Here is a 15,621-nt window from a genome sequence, read left to right as displayed (position 1 = left end):
AAGAACTAAACGGAGGCTCAGAGGGGATCGAGCCTTTTCTGTTGCTGGTCCCTCTCTCTGGAATGACATCCCACTGAACATTCGGCAAGCCTCCTCGCTGCCCATCTTCAAAACCCGCCTCAAAACTCACTTGTATTCTTTGGCATTTGACTCAGCATGACTTAGATTTGTTCTTGGTTTTGCTGTTCGGTGCTTTCTCCCGTCTTTATTACCGATTTGCTTTACTGTTTGTTGTATGTGTTAAATTGCTCCATGTACAGCACTTTGTATGCAGCGATGGCTGTTTGAAAGTGCTCTATAAATACAGTTGAGTTGAGTTGAGTTGAGGTTATTTCTGAGCCCGAAAATCCCCGCGACTTCACCAATTCCTCCCGCCATACTGTGTTGCAGTAATAAAAGAGAGAAAAAGCCACATCCCAGTGTCTGGTCTTATTGAGGCGGCAGCGACGTGGAGCTCAACACCGTCACAGTTTTGACCCCCGTCACACACACATATATATATATATATACATACATACACTGTATATGTATATCATCAAAAAAGAAAAAGACTGCAGTTAGGGGTTTATCTTTTGTTCAATGGAACTTTCATGTGGTAATTCACAATATCACATTTGTTCAGTGCTTGAATTCACAAGAACACAATGACTGATGAAAAATCCACATTTTTTTAACAGTCTTACCTGGGGTTTCTTCAGCTCCTCAATGACCCTGTTTAGATAGGACCAGCCAGAATATGACCAGAATCCTTGATAAAAAGCCATTCCAAGAGTGCTAAAGGAGTACCGAGTGCCCTTAAATGCATCGTCAACATTCAAGTTTTGCACAAGGACTCGCTGGCTCTGTGTGAGTGCCACAATTCCTCCGATGACAATAATCATCAATGTTAAGACCTTGACCACCAGGAAGACAACTTGGATTCTGACAGCAATCCGTACGTTCATGACGTTGATGATGGCAACGGTCAGTATGGCCGCAGCTGCAACACACTTCACCAACAGCTGCGGGGGATCACATCCAACGTAAAAGGGAGCAGTTGCATACTTTGCAATACCGAGTGCCACTGCAGCAACGCCAAAAGGCTTGACAACCACGATGGAAGTGATTGCTGCAAAGAAAGCAGGAAAAGGCCCAAAGATCCGGAGGATGTAAATAAATTCGCCGCCGGATTCAGGAATAAGCGTTCCAAGTTCGGTGTAGGACATGGCCGCAAACATGGACACAACTCCACAGAGGGCCCAGATCAACAAACTCGCTCCGGGACTTCCCGCGTAGGCCAGCACAAACTGTGGTGACATGAATATCCCGGATCCAATCATGGTCCCCGAAATAAATGCCACGCCACCAATCAAACCGATTTCCCTTTTCATTTTCATGGCTTCTGGCTCGTATAGGTGAGATCCGAGAGCACAAAAATAGTGTTGACGCCGACACTCCAAATTATGAAGCTGTGCCGTTTTGCAGCAAAGGACAAAACTCAGGAAAGGATGAGGAAAACATTAAGCTTTTGACTCCAATAAAACTGCACTCATCTTGTAAATGTTTTATCAGAATGTAACTGCGTGATTCTGCAGAGCATAAAAAGGTTGTAAAAGATATGAATTCCTCTTAGATCATGCTCCAAAATGATTTTCATCTCTTCACTTCAATTTTCAGCAAAGGCAATTTGATATTTGTTGAGTGCAAAATTTTTGCTGGAAATGAAGAGACATTCACTGTGCGCCACTGTGCATGTTTGGTTTGGTAAATATTTGTACAGTAAAATAAACAAATAAAAAAACTTGTGAATATACACAGTGTATAGTATTGTTGGGCAAAGTATGGCTACAAGATGCCCTCAACGTTTGTTAATTCAGCCCAGTGAGCATTGACATTATCAAGAGTCCTGTAATATTTGTTGCATTAATTTAGCTCGTTTTCGATGAATTTGGTTGATTAAAATGTGATTATGAATTTATTTTTTCATCATTTATCTCAAATATTTTTTTTAAATTCTGTGCATATAGCAAAATTTAAAGTAATTCAAAATTTGAAATTAGATTGTGCCATGAACCTGCCATGCATGTTTTTAGAATGTGGGAGGACACCGGAGTACCTGGAGAAAACCCACGCAGGCGAGGGAGAACATGCAAACTCTACACAGGAAGGCTGGAGACAGAATTGAACCCTGCACCCCTGCACTGTAATGCCAATGTGCTAACCAGTTGCCCACCGTGCCACCCTTTGATTGTATTTATGAAATTTATACCCGCCCGGTCGGGCCAGCATCTAAGCTACAAGGCGGTCCAGGGCTGTCGGGCTACCGCTAATGTCGGACCCTGGGACACCCAAACCACCCGCTTCAAAAAAAAGAAATAAAATCTGAAAAAATGACAACCCGATCAGAGAAGCTGCCAAGAGGTCAACAGATGGACTGGAGGAGCTGCAGGAGTTTCAGGAAAGTACTGGCTGTTTAGTGGTCTATGTGACAAAAATCTCCTGTCGTGGTGGAGGGAAAAAAAAGACCTGAAAAATCTCTCATCCCTGTTTGAAAATGTGTTACGGCCCAATAAAATTAAGGTTAAACTTTGCGGCCATAATTCCAAAAGTAATGTTTAGCGCAAATGGAACACTGCTCACAACCAAAACAAGACCATGCCTTGCCTACAGTGAAGCGTGGCTGTTGTCGTAGCATCATAGGTTGGGGCAGTTTTTCCGTAGTTGGAATCCGGGCCTTTCTAAGGGCAGCAGGAACTCAGAAGAGTTTCATTTACCAATCAGTGGTAGCACAAAACCTTTAGGCTTCTGCTCAAAACCGTATCACCATTTAAGACAGCTTGTCCTCCTTGTTTCATGTCGAACAGTACTTGGTATTCATGTGTAATTTACACAATGAGATGTTCTGCTTTTTCATTGGGACACTTTGGTGCTAGACAGTTCTTTAATAAAGTTTAAATGTTTGTAAATGGATATGTACAGAAGATTTACCACATCAGCTAAAATGATGGTATAAGGGGAACACAACTTTGATATTCGAATTTCAAGAACTGAACCACAAAACTCATGACTTTATTTTAACAAAACCACAGTTACGTAACCCTAAATCCAAAAAGTGATTCTGTTCAAAAAAATTGTAAGTCAAAATAAATGCTATTCATGAATCAAAATATTCAGCCATCTTCTCTATTTCTCAGCCGAATCAGATCTTTTTTTTGGTGTAAAATCAAAGAAAACAATGGGACAAAATCAGGTAATGTTATCACCTTCACATATGAGCAAAACCAAACAGTCTTTCGGCCCGCATCACAGGTTTTTCTCTGCTGGGGCGACCTGTAAAAACAGCTGTAGGAATATGGTCAACTTGGTTAACAGGCTTGGGCAGAGCTTGTAATGAATGAAAGGGATGTAGATGAGGACCCCACTGAAGATAAATAAAGTCACATAGAGGTATTCGATCTGAGGATCGTCAATGATGGGGGCCAGCACGAGAAATACTGCTGCGATGAGAACCAGTATGGGCAGTATGATGGGAACCTGAAGGAAAAAAAGGAAAAGAGCACAGATGCTGAGAGACATCCATTTGTGTTTTTTGTTGTATATGGTTTTATTTTACAAACCCCAATTCCAATGACGCTGGGACGCTGTGTCAAGTATAAATAAAAGCAATACAATGATTTGAAAGTCCCCTTTCTGCCTATTTAATTGAATACACACCAAAGACAAGACAACACGTTCCAAAAAAGCTGGAACGGGGAATTTTTATCACTGTGTTACATCACCTTTCCTTTTGGCAACACTCAGAAACTGTTTGGGATCTTAGGACACAAATTGTTGAAGCTTTGAGGGTGGATTTCTTCCCCATTCTTGCTTGATGTGCAACTTCAGTTGACCAGTAGCCCGGTGTCTCCGTTGTTGATTTTAAGCACTTCATAATGCACCACACATTTTCAATGAGACACAGGTCTGGACTGCTGGCAAGCCACTCTGGTACTTCAACGTAAATATTGACCTGTGAAATGTTCCAAACAGTCTTTTTGCCCCTCAACTTCCCCGGACTTTTGTTGCCCCTGTCCCAGCTTTTTTGAAACATGTTGCAGGCATCCAATTCAAAATGACAGCATATAGCCCCCAAAAAAGACTAACATTCATCAGTTTGAACATTCAATATCATCTATTTGTGTCATATTTAGTTGAATATAAGTTGAAAAGGATTTGCAAATTACTGTCTTCTGTTTTTTGTTTATGCTTTGCACAACATTCCAACTTTATTGGAATTGGAAGATCTCGCGTCCAGGAGTGGCACCGACCTTGTATGGCCTTGGGAGCTCTGGCTTTTTAATCTTGAGGTAGATGAGGCCAGCCAATGTGATGGCATAGAAAAACCAGGCAGTGAAACTTGCAAAGAAAAGAAAGATGGATTTTGGGTAAACACAAAAAGATACCATGTGCTTGTTTTCAAGGGATTCAATTCTGAGCCTGCGTTCACCTGAAGAAATTGACAATACTCTGAAAGTCTCCGGGGATGAGCACCAGCAAGGAGACAACAGTGGTGAAAATGAGTGCTGGAGATGGAGTCAGTCTGTGCACGTGAGCCATGGACAGAATATCCGGCTAGAAACCACACACAATACGTTATTCCCTCACAGGGCAACGGAGCAACAACATTATTTGCAGAGGACACGTAATAGACAACTGACTTTTTCATGGCTTCTATCGACTGCTCCGAGTTTTTCGGATTGCCCACACTGCATTGCCGGCGGTTATACTGGTTGGCAAGACTCTCCAACAAAGCGCCTTTTGCCATTAGTCAAGCTTTGCATATTTGTCATTGTTGGCTGTAATAATCGGGTTGAAGGCAAACTTCCTTCGTGGCGGAGTAGCGTCTTCTGAAAGGACTGACAGAGAATCAAACCTCCATCACTGGGTTTGCGGAATCCATTTTCCAACAGCTATGTAGAAAACGTTTTGTTGGCTTTTCTTGAAATTAGTAATTTAGCCAAACATAATGGCTAGCTTTCAAGCTAACACCTTGCTATCCATTTCACGATCCAATGGGCATGTCTCTGCTATTATCCACGAGCAACTGACAAGTCAGTCAACATTATCATTGCAGGACTGGCTAATTATGTGTGAATTTCCACCATCAACTGACTTGTTAAGATGCGGGTGCCATTAAACTGTAATTAATAAAGTTAGCCAGCATTTCTGGACCAGAAGTCTTACTTTGTAACAATACAATATTGTTCGTGGCAATCGTTTGTTGCTAATTTTGATTGCCCCTTGTCGGGTGCATGGTTAAGTTTGAGCTTGTGGTGGATGTCAACAAAATTTGATCATTGTTCTCAGTCATGCAATTAACTCAGGATCTTGTGGTGTAGCTGTTTTTTAACTACCATGCTTTTATTTTGGACTTTGCTGGCTCTGGGATGTGTTTCGCCAATGTTGTCTCAGTCTTGCCAAGCACAATGACTTTTTGCATTGAGTTGTACAAAAAACAAACAAACAAACAAAAAAAAACAAAAACAAAAACAACTTGCATTGTGAAATATGCCGAAATGCACAAACAATGCAAGCTAAAGCAGGTGTGTCTACTCTCCTCACAGCAAGAATCAAGAATGCTAAGACATCTTTGAAATGTTCTCCATTCGAGAGAAAAAAAAAGAAAATCTCTTACTTTTAAGACCACAAAATTCTCACCATGTGTCCTTCACGTGCAGCAACAAAACACACGCGACCACCGCTGAAGAATGTCCCGTTTAGTGACCCAAAAGCCGACAAAGCTGCAGCTAATGACATGATCCACCCCCAGGATCCAAACACTTTGTTCCTGTGGGGCAAAAAGTTTCAGGTTCAGCGCGAAACTTTCACACCACCCATTTCCGCCCTCGATAAATTCCTCAAGGTTTTGCAAACAAAGGGTCGGAACCTCAAGTGGATTTAAATGTACCGTACTTTGTGAAGGTCTTTAGGCACTAATGGCTTTCTTATTTGAAAGGCATACTTCCCATCCGTATGCCAGTTGCAGCAGTAAAAAGTTAATATTTGGTCTGTCATTAATTTGCTAATTTATTTTCATGTACATTTATTAAGTCATAAATTAATTTTAAAAATTATGTTTTTGGCTGCCACGTTTATCGCACATCCCTAGATGAAGTTTATCTATCACGTTGGACTAAGCCAGCGCTTGTCAATTATTTTCTGTTTCGCTCCCCCTGCAGAGGCGCTTGGTCTTTTGATGGCACAAAATACACTTTGGAGAACGAAGAGAATGAATTTGTGATGCCTTGTGTGCATGAAGTACACAGTGCTGCTTTGGTCCTTTGTTGAAAGGTTTCAAAAGGAAGCACAAATCCTCCCTCATCAGATCAGCAAGACGAAGTAAACTAATTGATTTTCGAGGCGAAACATCTTTGTCAGCTGCTGCCACTCACCCCCACGTGACGGCCACTGCATTGGATGATATGAGTTCTTTCGGTGTCAGTACTGTCAGGTAGCTGACATTCACCAGTAGATACAAGCCAGTCACCAGCGAGATGGCAATGATCACTGCTCTCGGAAGATTCACCTGCAACAGATGAAAGTACACAAGGAATGGAGGGGGGCTTCTACAGTTTAAATGTCATTACTGTCCATGTGTGTTGTTTCAGTGAGAACTTGGCAAAAGTAGACAGTTTGACATCTCCTAACTTTATCCCAGACTTTCACACATGTATTTTGCTTCATGCCAGTGCAATTTATTTTACACCCTGTGATTCGTTTTAACGTGCTGGGTGCTAAGTACATTTCGGAGCTACCTCCCACATTCAGAAAACATGTTTCTTAGCTTAATTGAAGATTCAGCATTTCCATAGGTGTGAATGTGAATCTAAATACTTACTTTGTCTCGCCTGTACGTGTACTGTGACTGACTTGTAACCAGAATAGGGGTGCCAAAGTCAGCTCGGATTTAACAGCTTGATTTCGGAGTGAAAGGGTGTGAGTACTAGAATGGCCTGCCAGCAGTCCAGACCTGTCTGCCATTGAAAGTGTGGAGCACATTACGAAGCACAAAGTACGAAAATGGAGACCTGTATTGTTAAGCACCTGTAGGTGCACATACAGCATTAATGGGATCGAATACCACGGACAGATTCAATAGTTAGATGTAACGCAGTGGTAAACATGATCCGATCCCAGCTGTTTTGGATTTTGAATCTGATGTGTTGGAGTCAGGAAACACCTAAAACAATCAGGAATGGGGCCCTCGAGAACCGCAGCTGGTGATCCCTGATTTAAAGTATCTCGTTGTTTGTGAGTGGGGCCAGACACTCACTGCACTAAATTAAATGAGTCAAAAAGCCTTTAAAAGTCCTTTGCCAACATTTTTTCAGGACAGCATACATGAATATTAAAATCTCCCGTGAACACGATGTGATCACTTATCAGCATGATTTCGGCAGTAAGATTTGAAATGTCGGCGGCACGGTGGTCGACTGGTGAGGACGTCTGCGTCACATTGCAGAGGTGCAAGATTTGATTCCAGACCCTGGCCTTCCTGTGTGGAGTTTGCATGTTCTCCCCGTGCCTGCGTGGGTTTTATCCGGGTACTGCAGTTTCCTCCCACATTCCAAAAACATGCATTCATTGCAGGTTAATGGAACACTCTAAATTTTCCCTCAGTATGATTGTTAGGTGAATGGTTGTTTGTCAATGTGTGCTCTGTGATTGGCTGCAAACCAGTTCAGGGTGCACTCTGCCTATTGGGAGAGCTCCAGCCACACCGTGACCCTCGGCTTCATTTTGACCTAAAAACACATTTTCTTGACCTAATTTGCTCCTGGCTCCATGCCAGACCCGTGCTCTCTTTTTCTGTGGAGAAGGACTACAGTCTTGGGGTGAGAGGCATTCTTAAGTGATGTCTGCCATCTAGTGGTGGGCACTGTGAACATGGGCAGAGGCTGCATGCAGCCTGTGGGCCACCAGTTGCCCATCCTTGACCTAGCCCAAACAAGATGCAAAGCCCTCTGGATATAAACTTTACAATTGGACATCTTTTTCAACTGGCTTTTTGGTTTGAAGAAAATAAGGCTTTTGCTCCAATGATGAAAACATTTGTTTGGTGACGGGTAAAAGACAACATTAAGGCTGTCTTTACATCGGCTACTGTTCTGTATGTCAAATGAAAAGATTGAGTGACTTACTGTACCTCTGGACGTTTTAATTCCTCTGTCACATAGTTGAGATTATTCCAACCGTCATATGACCACAAGCCCTGGTAGAAAGCAATTCCAATTGGACTGATGCCGATATTTGAGTTTTCAAAGGAGTCTTGAAAGTTTTCAGTATGTCCTCTGATGAGCATCACAACACCTCCCACGATGATAACTGCCAGCGACAGGACCTTGACCACCATAAAAAATACCTGCACTGACATTGAGAAGCGAACGTTAAGACAATTGACTGTCGCTAAAATAATAATCGCAGCTGCGGCCACACACTTGACGAGCAAAACTGGAGGGGCACATTCCGAATAGAAGGGCGCCACAACGTACTGAGCGAAACTAAGTGAGATGCCAACCACACCGGCGGGTCTCGCAAATAACACCGAGCTGAAGATTAACATAAAGGCGACGACTGGGCCTGACGTCCTGAGGATGTAGATGTACTCTCCGCCTGATTCCCGGATGACGGTTCCCATTTCAGCATAGCAAAAAGAAGCAAGTATGACCAGTAGACCGCAGCTTGCCCACACCACCAGACTGGCTCCGGGGCTGCCGATGGTGGCGAGCACAGTCTGTGGTGACATGAAGATCCCTGAGCCAATCATTGTCCCGCCAATGAGGGACACAGCTCCCATCAGGCCCACTTCACGCTTGAGGCTGAGCTTTTGCGTCTCATCTTCCATGATGATGGCTGCCGTCTTGCGCCTTTCTTCGAATTGGAAAAACATTTTTGTGGCCAAGGTCCTACTAACAGCAGCCCACAAGTTAATAATTAAGTGAGTAGGGCATAGAAAGTAGATAGTTAGCCAAAGGTTATCAAGAATAAGACACTGTCACTGCATACAGGAGGTCATATGGTCTCTGGGATGCAAACGCCATGTGAACACACCACACTGTGGATGTGAGTAAAGACAGCAAAATATTTTTGAAACTACTGTGAAAGAAACGTGGCATCACCTAGCAGCAATAATACTAACAACTCAAACCACAGACATGATGTTCCCTAATCTTTATGGACTTCAGTGACTGATAACACATCAATAACCGTTGCACCTGACTTGAGGGGCACCCAAGCTCCATCGCCGCGTGGAGGGGCGGAGGGGATGCCAATGTGGGGCGTCTCGGCTTCGCTGTTGAACGGGTGGCACGGGGCGCTCACTCAAGGCAACTCCGGCGCTGGAGAGCGACCCGCGGGCCGGAAGAGCCATCCGCCCGAACACCGTCACTGCTTGATTGGTTCTTATTGTAGCCTGTAGAATGCTTGCCCCTTCTTTTGTTCTCTCGTGTTGTGGCACCGGGTAAACAAAAATGTCGACCATTGTCAATGCGTGGCCCATCCATCCAACCGTCCATCCATTCATTTTCTAATCCGCTTATCCTCACAAGGGTGGCGGGACGTGCTGCAGCCTATCCCAGTCGGCTTCGGGCAGTAGGCGGGGGACACGCTGAAACGGTTGCCAGCCAATCGCAGGGCACACACAGACTAGCAACCATTCACGCTCACACTTACACTGAGGGACAATTTAGAGTGTTCCATTAACCTGCAATGCATGTTTTTGGAATGTGGGAGGAAACCAGAGCTCCCGGAGAAAACCCACGCAGGCACGGGGAGAACATGCAAACTCCACACAGGAAGGCCGAAGCCAGAATCGAACCCTGCACCTCCGCATTGTGAGGCAGATGTGCTTACCACTGGTCCACCGGTCCACCTATTACCAAAACGAGACCTTTAAATAAATAACATGGTACTCCCCAGAGACGCTAATGCAGAAGGACCGACCTGTCTGTGCGGGCTAAGTTGCTCACTCTTACAGAACTCCTTTGAAATTGCCCCCCCCCACCAAAAAAAAATAAAAAATAAAAAATCTGTGTTGAAAAGAAGCCATTTTACCCACTGTTGAGGTTAATCTGGGTTATCTGGTTATCTGTCTGTTTTAACCCCTGTGTTTAATGGCCCATTGTAAAATTTCTCGCTTTATACATGCAGTAGTCATGTCATTTGCTGAGGTACATGCTTTTCAAACTAGTATTCCTTTTTCTGACACTTTTTGCATGACCGGTCAAATTGACCCAGGAACATGAGTGCAATTTTTGAGAAGCCAATGTTACCCAAGGGTGAGATGAATTTCTGTATGGGACTCCTTCATTTTTCGTACCGTACTAAAACATTACAAAGCTCTTGACTCCATGTCCATCCCTCGGTGTTTTGTAGCTCATAAAACCAAACATTTTACTGTTTTTTTTTTTTGGGGGGGGGTGCAAATTCATTCCGAACGACTTTTACAAATCAATAAATACATGAATAAACACATAAATAAAAAAAATAGCTGGTGTGTAAATCATTTTGGGCTTATCAGTAAAGAAAAAAAGTCACCGCATAAAAGTCTTACTTCTGGATGCTTGAGCTCCTCGGTTAAATAATTCAAAGTATTCCAGCCATCGTAGGACCACAAGCCCTGATAGAAAGCAATGCCAAAGGACCTGACGTGCATATTGGTTCCCTCAAAGGCGTTCTCAAAGTTCCCGGTGCCTTTTTCAAAGAGCATCACCACTCCTCCCAATATGATCACTGTGAGTGCCAGCACTTTGACGACCATGGAGACCACCTGGATGATGGTGGCCAGGCGGGAGCTCAGACAGTTCACCATTGCCAGAACGACGATGGCTCCTGCAGCCACACACTTTACCAGCAGCAGTGGAGGGGAGCAGCTCGGGAAAAAAGGCGCCACCGCATATTCGGCGAAGCTGAGCGCGATTCCCGTGGCACTTGCAGGTCTCATGACAATGATAAAGCTGAAGACAAACATGAAGGCCACCACTCGCCCCGCCGTCCTCATCATGTAGATATATTCTCCGCCAGACTCTGGAATGACGGTTCCCAGTTCAGCATAGCAGAGCCCCCCCAGCATGGCTAGCAGTCCACATGCTGCCCATATAATGAGGCTTGCCCCCGGACTGCCGATCGTGGAGAGCACATATTGGGGTGATATGAAGATCCCTGACCCCATCATGGTGCCAGCAATGAAAGATACCGCTCCAATAATCCCAACATCCCTCTTCAGGTTCAGTCCGAGTTTGTCGGTCGCCATCGTGAGACTGCTTGGGGATAGGCTACTGCAGACTCAGGATAAGCATTGGGTAATGATACATCTGTGTAAACAGTGAAAGGTTAGAGGTGATGGCCACGGAAGGATTGCGTTGTGCCAAATGGAAAGAAATTGCCTGCGGTTATCTCTTTGGCAACACCTGTCAAAACCATTCTTATCTTTTCGAATAGTATCAACAACAAGGGTGCCCAAACATTTTTGGTCGAAGATCTAATTTTCAATCAACCAACCTCTCGCGATCGACCCGTTGCCGCGCATGATACGCACGCACTTACACACGCATGCCCCGATGAGCAATCGCCATAATGGCCGATAAGATGAATGAAAAAGAAAAATAAAGTTAGACACAAGAGTTTGTGGGTTTGCGAAAAAGAAATCACCGCCTACCTTAGCAGAGACCTGATGCGGAGGCATGGGACGCACTTTTGCAGCATGTTAATGATCGTGGCTCATTTGTACCGTTTTCAAATACTTCTCCCGGCACTCCAGATTCTCATTGTTTGCCAGTACTCTCGGTGAATTGTACATGAAACAAATATAAAAGAGAATGAATGATAAGAACAATAAAAGATATCGCGCCACAGCTCTGATCGCAAGCGGCAATTGCAGACTTTTGACCGCGAACAACTTCCGATGATGCAGGTCATACGCCACCGTCGGTTAAAGGTGACCTGCTTTTTCATTCGTTTCTATTTTGAAAATACTTTTTGTGAAAGTGAGACTGACAGGATGCTAAGTGTGCAATGTGCACTAACACAAAAATCGATCATATTTATAACACGCAAACAGACACACTAATGTTGTCTACCTGTTCATGGGACAAAAGAACAACAAAAAAGTAGCACTTTGCTCCGATGTAAAGGAGTCAGTCCAGAGAGCGTGTGTATAATTGCACATTTACTGTCCCCTCAAAATAACCCAACACAGCCCTTTACGCCTTCACTGCTGGCAAGCAATTTGAGGAGTACACCCCTGAGGATAAAATGTCCAAATTGTGCCCAAAGTGTCGATATTTTATGGGGGCATGATTCTTTTCCAACATTGCTTTCGCCTTCTTGGCCATGGAGTTCTCACAAGCTGCACGGTTTGTCACTTGGAAACCGCCTGTGAGCTTCGGTGTAAATTCGCTTTTGAAGAGGCTTCCTTCTGGGAGAACAGCCATGCGGACCAATTTGATGCAGTGTGTGTGATGTATGGTTTGAGTACTGAGAGGCAATGCTGGCAGTACTCAAATGTCTATTTTCGAACGATCTTGATATGGTTCTCACAACATGCAGTTTCTGTTCTGAGCGGATCCTGTCCTGTTAAATCTCTCTTTTGTGACTGCAGTTCAGTTTCAGGGTGTTTGTAATCTTTTTGTCGCCTTGGCAACTATATAAAAAAAAAGCATTATTTTTCTCCCAGATCCTCAGAGTTGAGGTGGCATGGTGGGCGACTGGCTTGCAAGTCCGCCTCACAGTGCATAGGTCAGAGGTTGGATTTCGGCCTCAGCCTTCCTTTCTGGAGTTTGCATGTTCTCCTCGTGCCTGTGTGGGGTTTGTCCGGGAAGTCCGGTTTCCTCCCACATTCCCGAGGTGTGATTCTGAGTGCGAATGGTTGTCCGCCTATGTATGCCCTGAGATTGGCTGGCAACCAGTTCAGGGTGTACCCCGCCTACTGCCCGAAGACGGCTGGGATAGGCTCCAGCATGTCCCGCGTCCCTTGTGAGGATAAGCGGATTAGAAAATGGATGGATGGATGGATGGTAGGATGGAGGGGCCAAGCATTGTCAATGGCAGACATTGTTTACGGGGTGCCACAAGAGGGAACAAAACAAAAAAGGGGCAAACATTCTACAGGCTACAATAAGAACCAATCAAGTATTGCCGGTGTTCGGGCAGATGGCTCTTCCGGCCCGCGGATCGCTGTCCAGCGCCCGGGTTGCCTTGAGCGAGCGCCCCATGCCACCCTTGTGAGGATAAAGTGCATCAGATAACGGATGGATCCTCAGAATTCTTAGCCATGATCAACCATATTGAACTTTCAGTCACCGGTATGAGAGGTTGAGAGCAATGACACCAAATTTAACACACATTCCATTTACACATGAGACCTAACAACACTGAGGAGTCACATGACGCCTGGAAAACGGCTAAATGGCCCCCAATTTGGACCTTTTCACGTGTGTGGTGTGTATTCCCTTTTATTGCCTGCAGTTGCGACAATAATGGCTGTGTATTCAGTTATTTTGAGAGAACCGTAAATGTACGCTATTGACTGTTTACCGCATTGTACATTGTGGCAGCATGTCAAGTTTACAAAATGTAAACTATTGACAAACATGGAAGGGGTGTACTCCTTTTTGCAAGATTGTATTTTCTCAACTTCACATGAATTTTTTTTTTTAACCGTGGGAAGCACTTGTAGAAAACTCATGCAAGCATTGCGAGAAGATGCGGGGAGAAAATAAAGGCCAGAGTTAAGATTCAAACTGTTAGGTTGATTGTTTTTGGTAATCATACATTGACATATTATTAATGATAAATTGATTACGCTTGCAATGAAGAACGCTTATGCCTGCAATGAAGAACGCTTATGCTTTTAATAAAGATATAATGCTTTTAATCATTATATACTCACATTTATAATCAAGAATGCTTAGTGCACTGCGTGGCAGTTTAGGGACGCAACCACCTTTCCAAGGAAGTGGTTGGGAAGAGATAAGTATTAAGACTAAACAGGAGCAAGGTCGGACGTGGACGGAACTGTCAACACCAGCTGCAACTTGGTGTTTTTGGAATGATTGCACACATGTACGTAATTTTCACTCACATACACACACATAGTCAAACAAGTTCAGTGTGTCTTCAACAGCCCTCATCCTTTAGGTTGGACACACCCATGTATTAGATTCCCAATAAATGAGAGGGCGAGCGGGGAGAACTTTGGGTGATGTGCAGAGAACTGAAACCAACGCTTCTCCTCGTTCCCCCCTGGTACCAGAATTGAATTTCCTGTCTCCTCCTTGTGTTTTATGTCTAAGTGTCAAATTGATGAACCTGGCACAAACCCAGAACCTCTTGAATGCGAGGCACACATGCCAACACATACTTCACAATGTTCCCCTAGTAGTAGTTCAGTCAGAGCAATTAACGGTTTACTTGCATTTATTTATGTTTTACTTTTAATATATGGATGTCTACTATCCCAGGGATGGGCAACTTATATGATGGAAGGGGCCCCCAAATTTTTTCTTAGGCACATTGGGCCGCACACTGCCTGTCTGGATCAGATGTGGGGGTTTTTTGGTTTGTTTTAAATTAATGGACAGTAGAGTATTTTATATTTTAATGCTCAAATGCTAAAAGACCTAGTCCTGAACTACTAAGGCTTCGAAGCAAACCAAAAAAAAAAAAAAATCACCTTCCTCCCCATGGACTCTCAGATAAAAATTCCCATTCAAAGACGGCACAACGCTGCTTCACAGCAAATCACGCAATAACTCATTTTGTGCATGCCTTCACAAAAATCAATTCACTGAAAGATTTTAATGTTATCCTACAGGGCCCTGTGTGTCATTCAAAATACTCCAAATCATACAAGTCAATCACTTGTAAACATACACTGCAGGATAGGGCAGGAAAATTCACCACCCTTTGCATCGGGATCCATCACAACACCACGCGTGCTTGTAACACTAGTGAGCTTTGACTATATCCATGTTTTTAGAGGACATTTAATAACTCCTCATGTACTTCAAATGAACTGTTAACGGTTCTTGTAAAAAAAAAATAATAATAATAATTGCTGTTTATGTCATTTTGAGATCAGTCTTTCAACCAGTGTCTCTAAGCAAATGGGTTTGTGTTTAAATCCGGGATGCATAATCCGCTTCATTTTTACCCAAAACATGTTTTCTTGACCTAATTTGGTCACGGCTTCTTGCCTGACCCATGGTCTCTTTTTCTCTGGAGGAGAACTAGTTTTGGGTGAGAGCCCTTCTTAAGTGATGAGTGGTGAGCACTGTTATTCCAACTTAAAACTGCTCCACTAGTCCCCCCCGCCCCCAGAAATTAATCAAGGGCCACTCCAAGTGTGACGGACGTCACATGCAGGCTGTGGGTTACCTTGACCTAGCCCATCAAACAAGATGCAAAGTCCCCTGGATATAATCTTTACAATTGGACATTTTTTTACAAGTGGCTTTATGGTTTGAAGAAAAGCAGTTTTTTTTCGACAATGATGAAAACATTTGTATGGTGACGGGCAAAAGACAACATTAAGGCTGTCTTTACATCAGCTACTGTTCTGTATGTCAAATGAAAAGCTTGAGTGACTTACTGTACCTCTGGACG

At 43.8% G+C, this 15,621-nt stretch overlaps 2 protein-coding genes across 3 annotated transcripts in view; both read right to left on the bottom strand.

Moving 5' to 3' along the window:
• Window positions 1–1,463, bottom strand: part of LOC109519550 (b(0,+)-type amino acid transporter 1-like) — a 6,467-nt gene extending 5,004 nt beyond the window's left edge. Inside the window, exon 1 of the mRNA XM_019876150.1 lies at window positions 684–1,463. Coding sequence (XP_019731709.1) covers window positions 684–1,376 — 693 coding nt within the window. The 5' untranslated portion in view covers window positions 1,377–1,463. The remainder of the gene's footprint in view (window positions 1–683) is intronic.
• Window positions 1,464–3,014: 1,551 nt separating this feature from the next.
• On the bottom strand, window positions 3,015–11,546 carry LOC109519549 (b(0,+)-type amino acid transporter 1). Of its 2 annotated transcripts, none has more exons than XM_019876149.1 (6): window positions 10,571–11,546; window positions 6,411–6,544; window positions 5,677–5,806; window positions 4,466–4,590; window positions 4,287–4,374; window positions 3,015–3,513 (listed from the first exon to the last, which is right to left on the bottom strand). In XM_019876149.1, the coding sequence occupies exons 1-6, from the start codon at window positions 11,267–11,269 to the stop codon at window positions 3,283–3,285; spliced, it is 1,407 nt and encodes a 468-aa protein (XP_019731708.1). In that variant the 5' UTR covers window positions 11,270–11,546; the 3' UTR covers window positions 3,015–3,282. The 2 variants fall into 2 exon arrangements, with proteins under 2 accessions (XP_019731708.1, XP_019731707.1); XM_019876148.1 differs by lacking the exon at window positions 10,571–11,546 and adding an exon at window positions 8,165–9,589.
• Between the last annotated feature and the right edge of the window lie 4,075 nt (window positions 11,547–15,621).

This window comes from Hippocampus comes, unplaced genomic scaffold (assembly GCF_001891065.2).
Source record: "Hippocampus comes isolate QL1 unplaced genomic scaffold, H_comes_QL1_v1.1 scaffold252, whole genome shotgun sequence".
NCBI classification, from domain to species: domain Eukaryota; kingdom Metazoa; phylum Chordata; class Actinopteri; order Syngnathiformes; family Syngnathidae; genus Hippocampus; species Hippocampus comes.
This window is presented reverse-complemented; position numbering and strand designations above follow the sequence as displayed.

What these genes read in the sequence shown, in the direction of transcription:
- LOC109519549 (XM_019876148.1), bottom strand. Translation starts at nt 8,908, where the DNA reads ATGTTTTTCCAATTCGAAGAAAGGCGCAAGACGGCAGCCATCATCATG. An exon ending in CTGCACGTGAAGGACACATG is followed by an intron (nt 4,591 to 5,676) that starts GTGAGAATTTTG and finishes TGTGGTTTCTAG; the next exon opens with CCGGATATTCTGTCCATGGC. An exon ending in AGTATTGTCAATTTCTTCAG is followed by an intron (nt 4,375 to 4,465) that starts GTGAACGCAGGC and finishes TTTCTTTGCAAG; the next exon opens with TTTCACTGCCTGGTTTTTCT.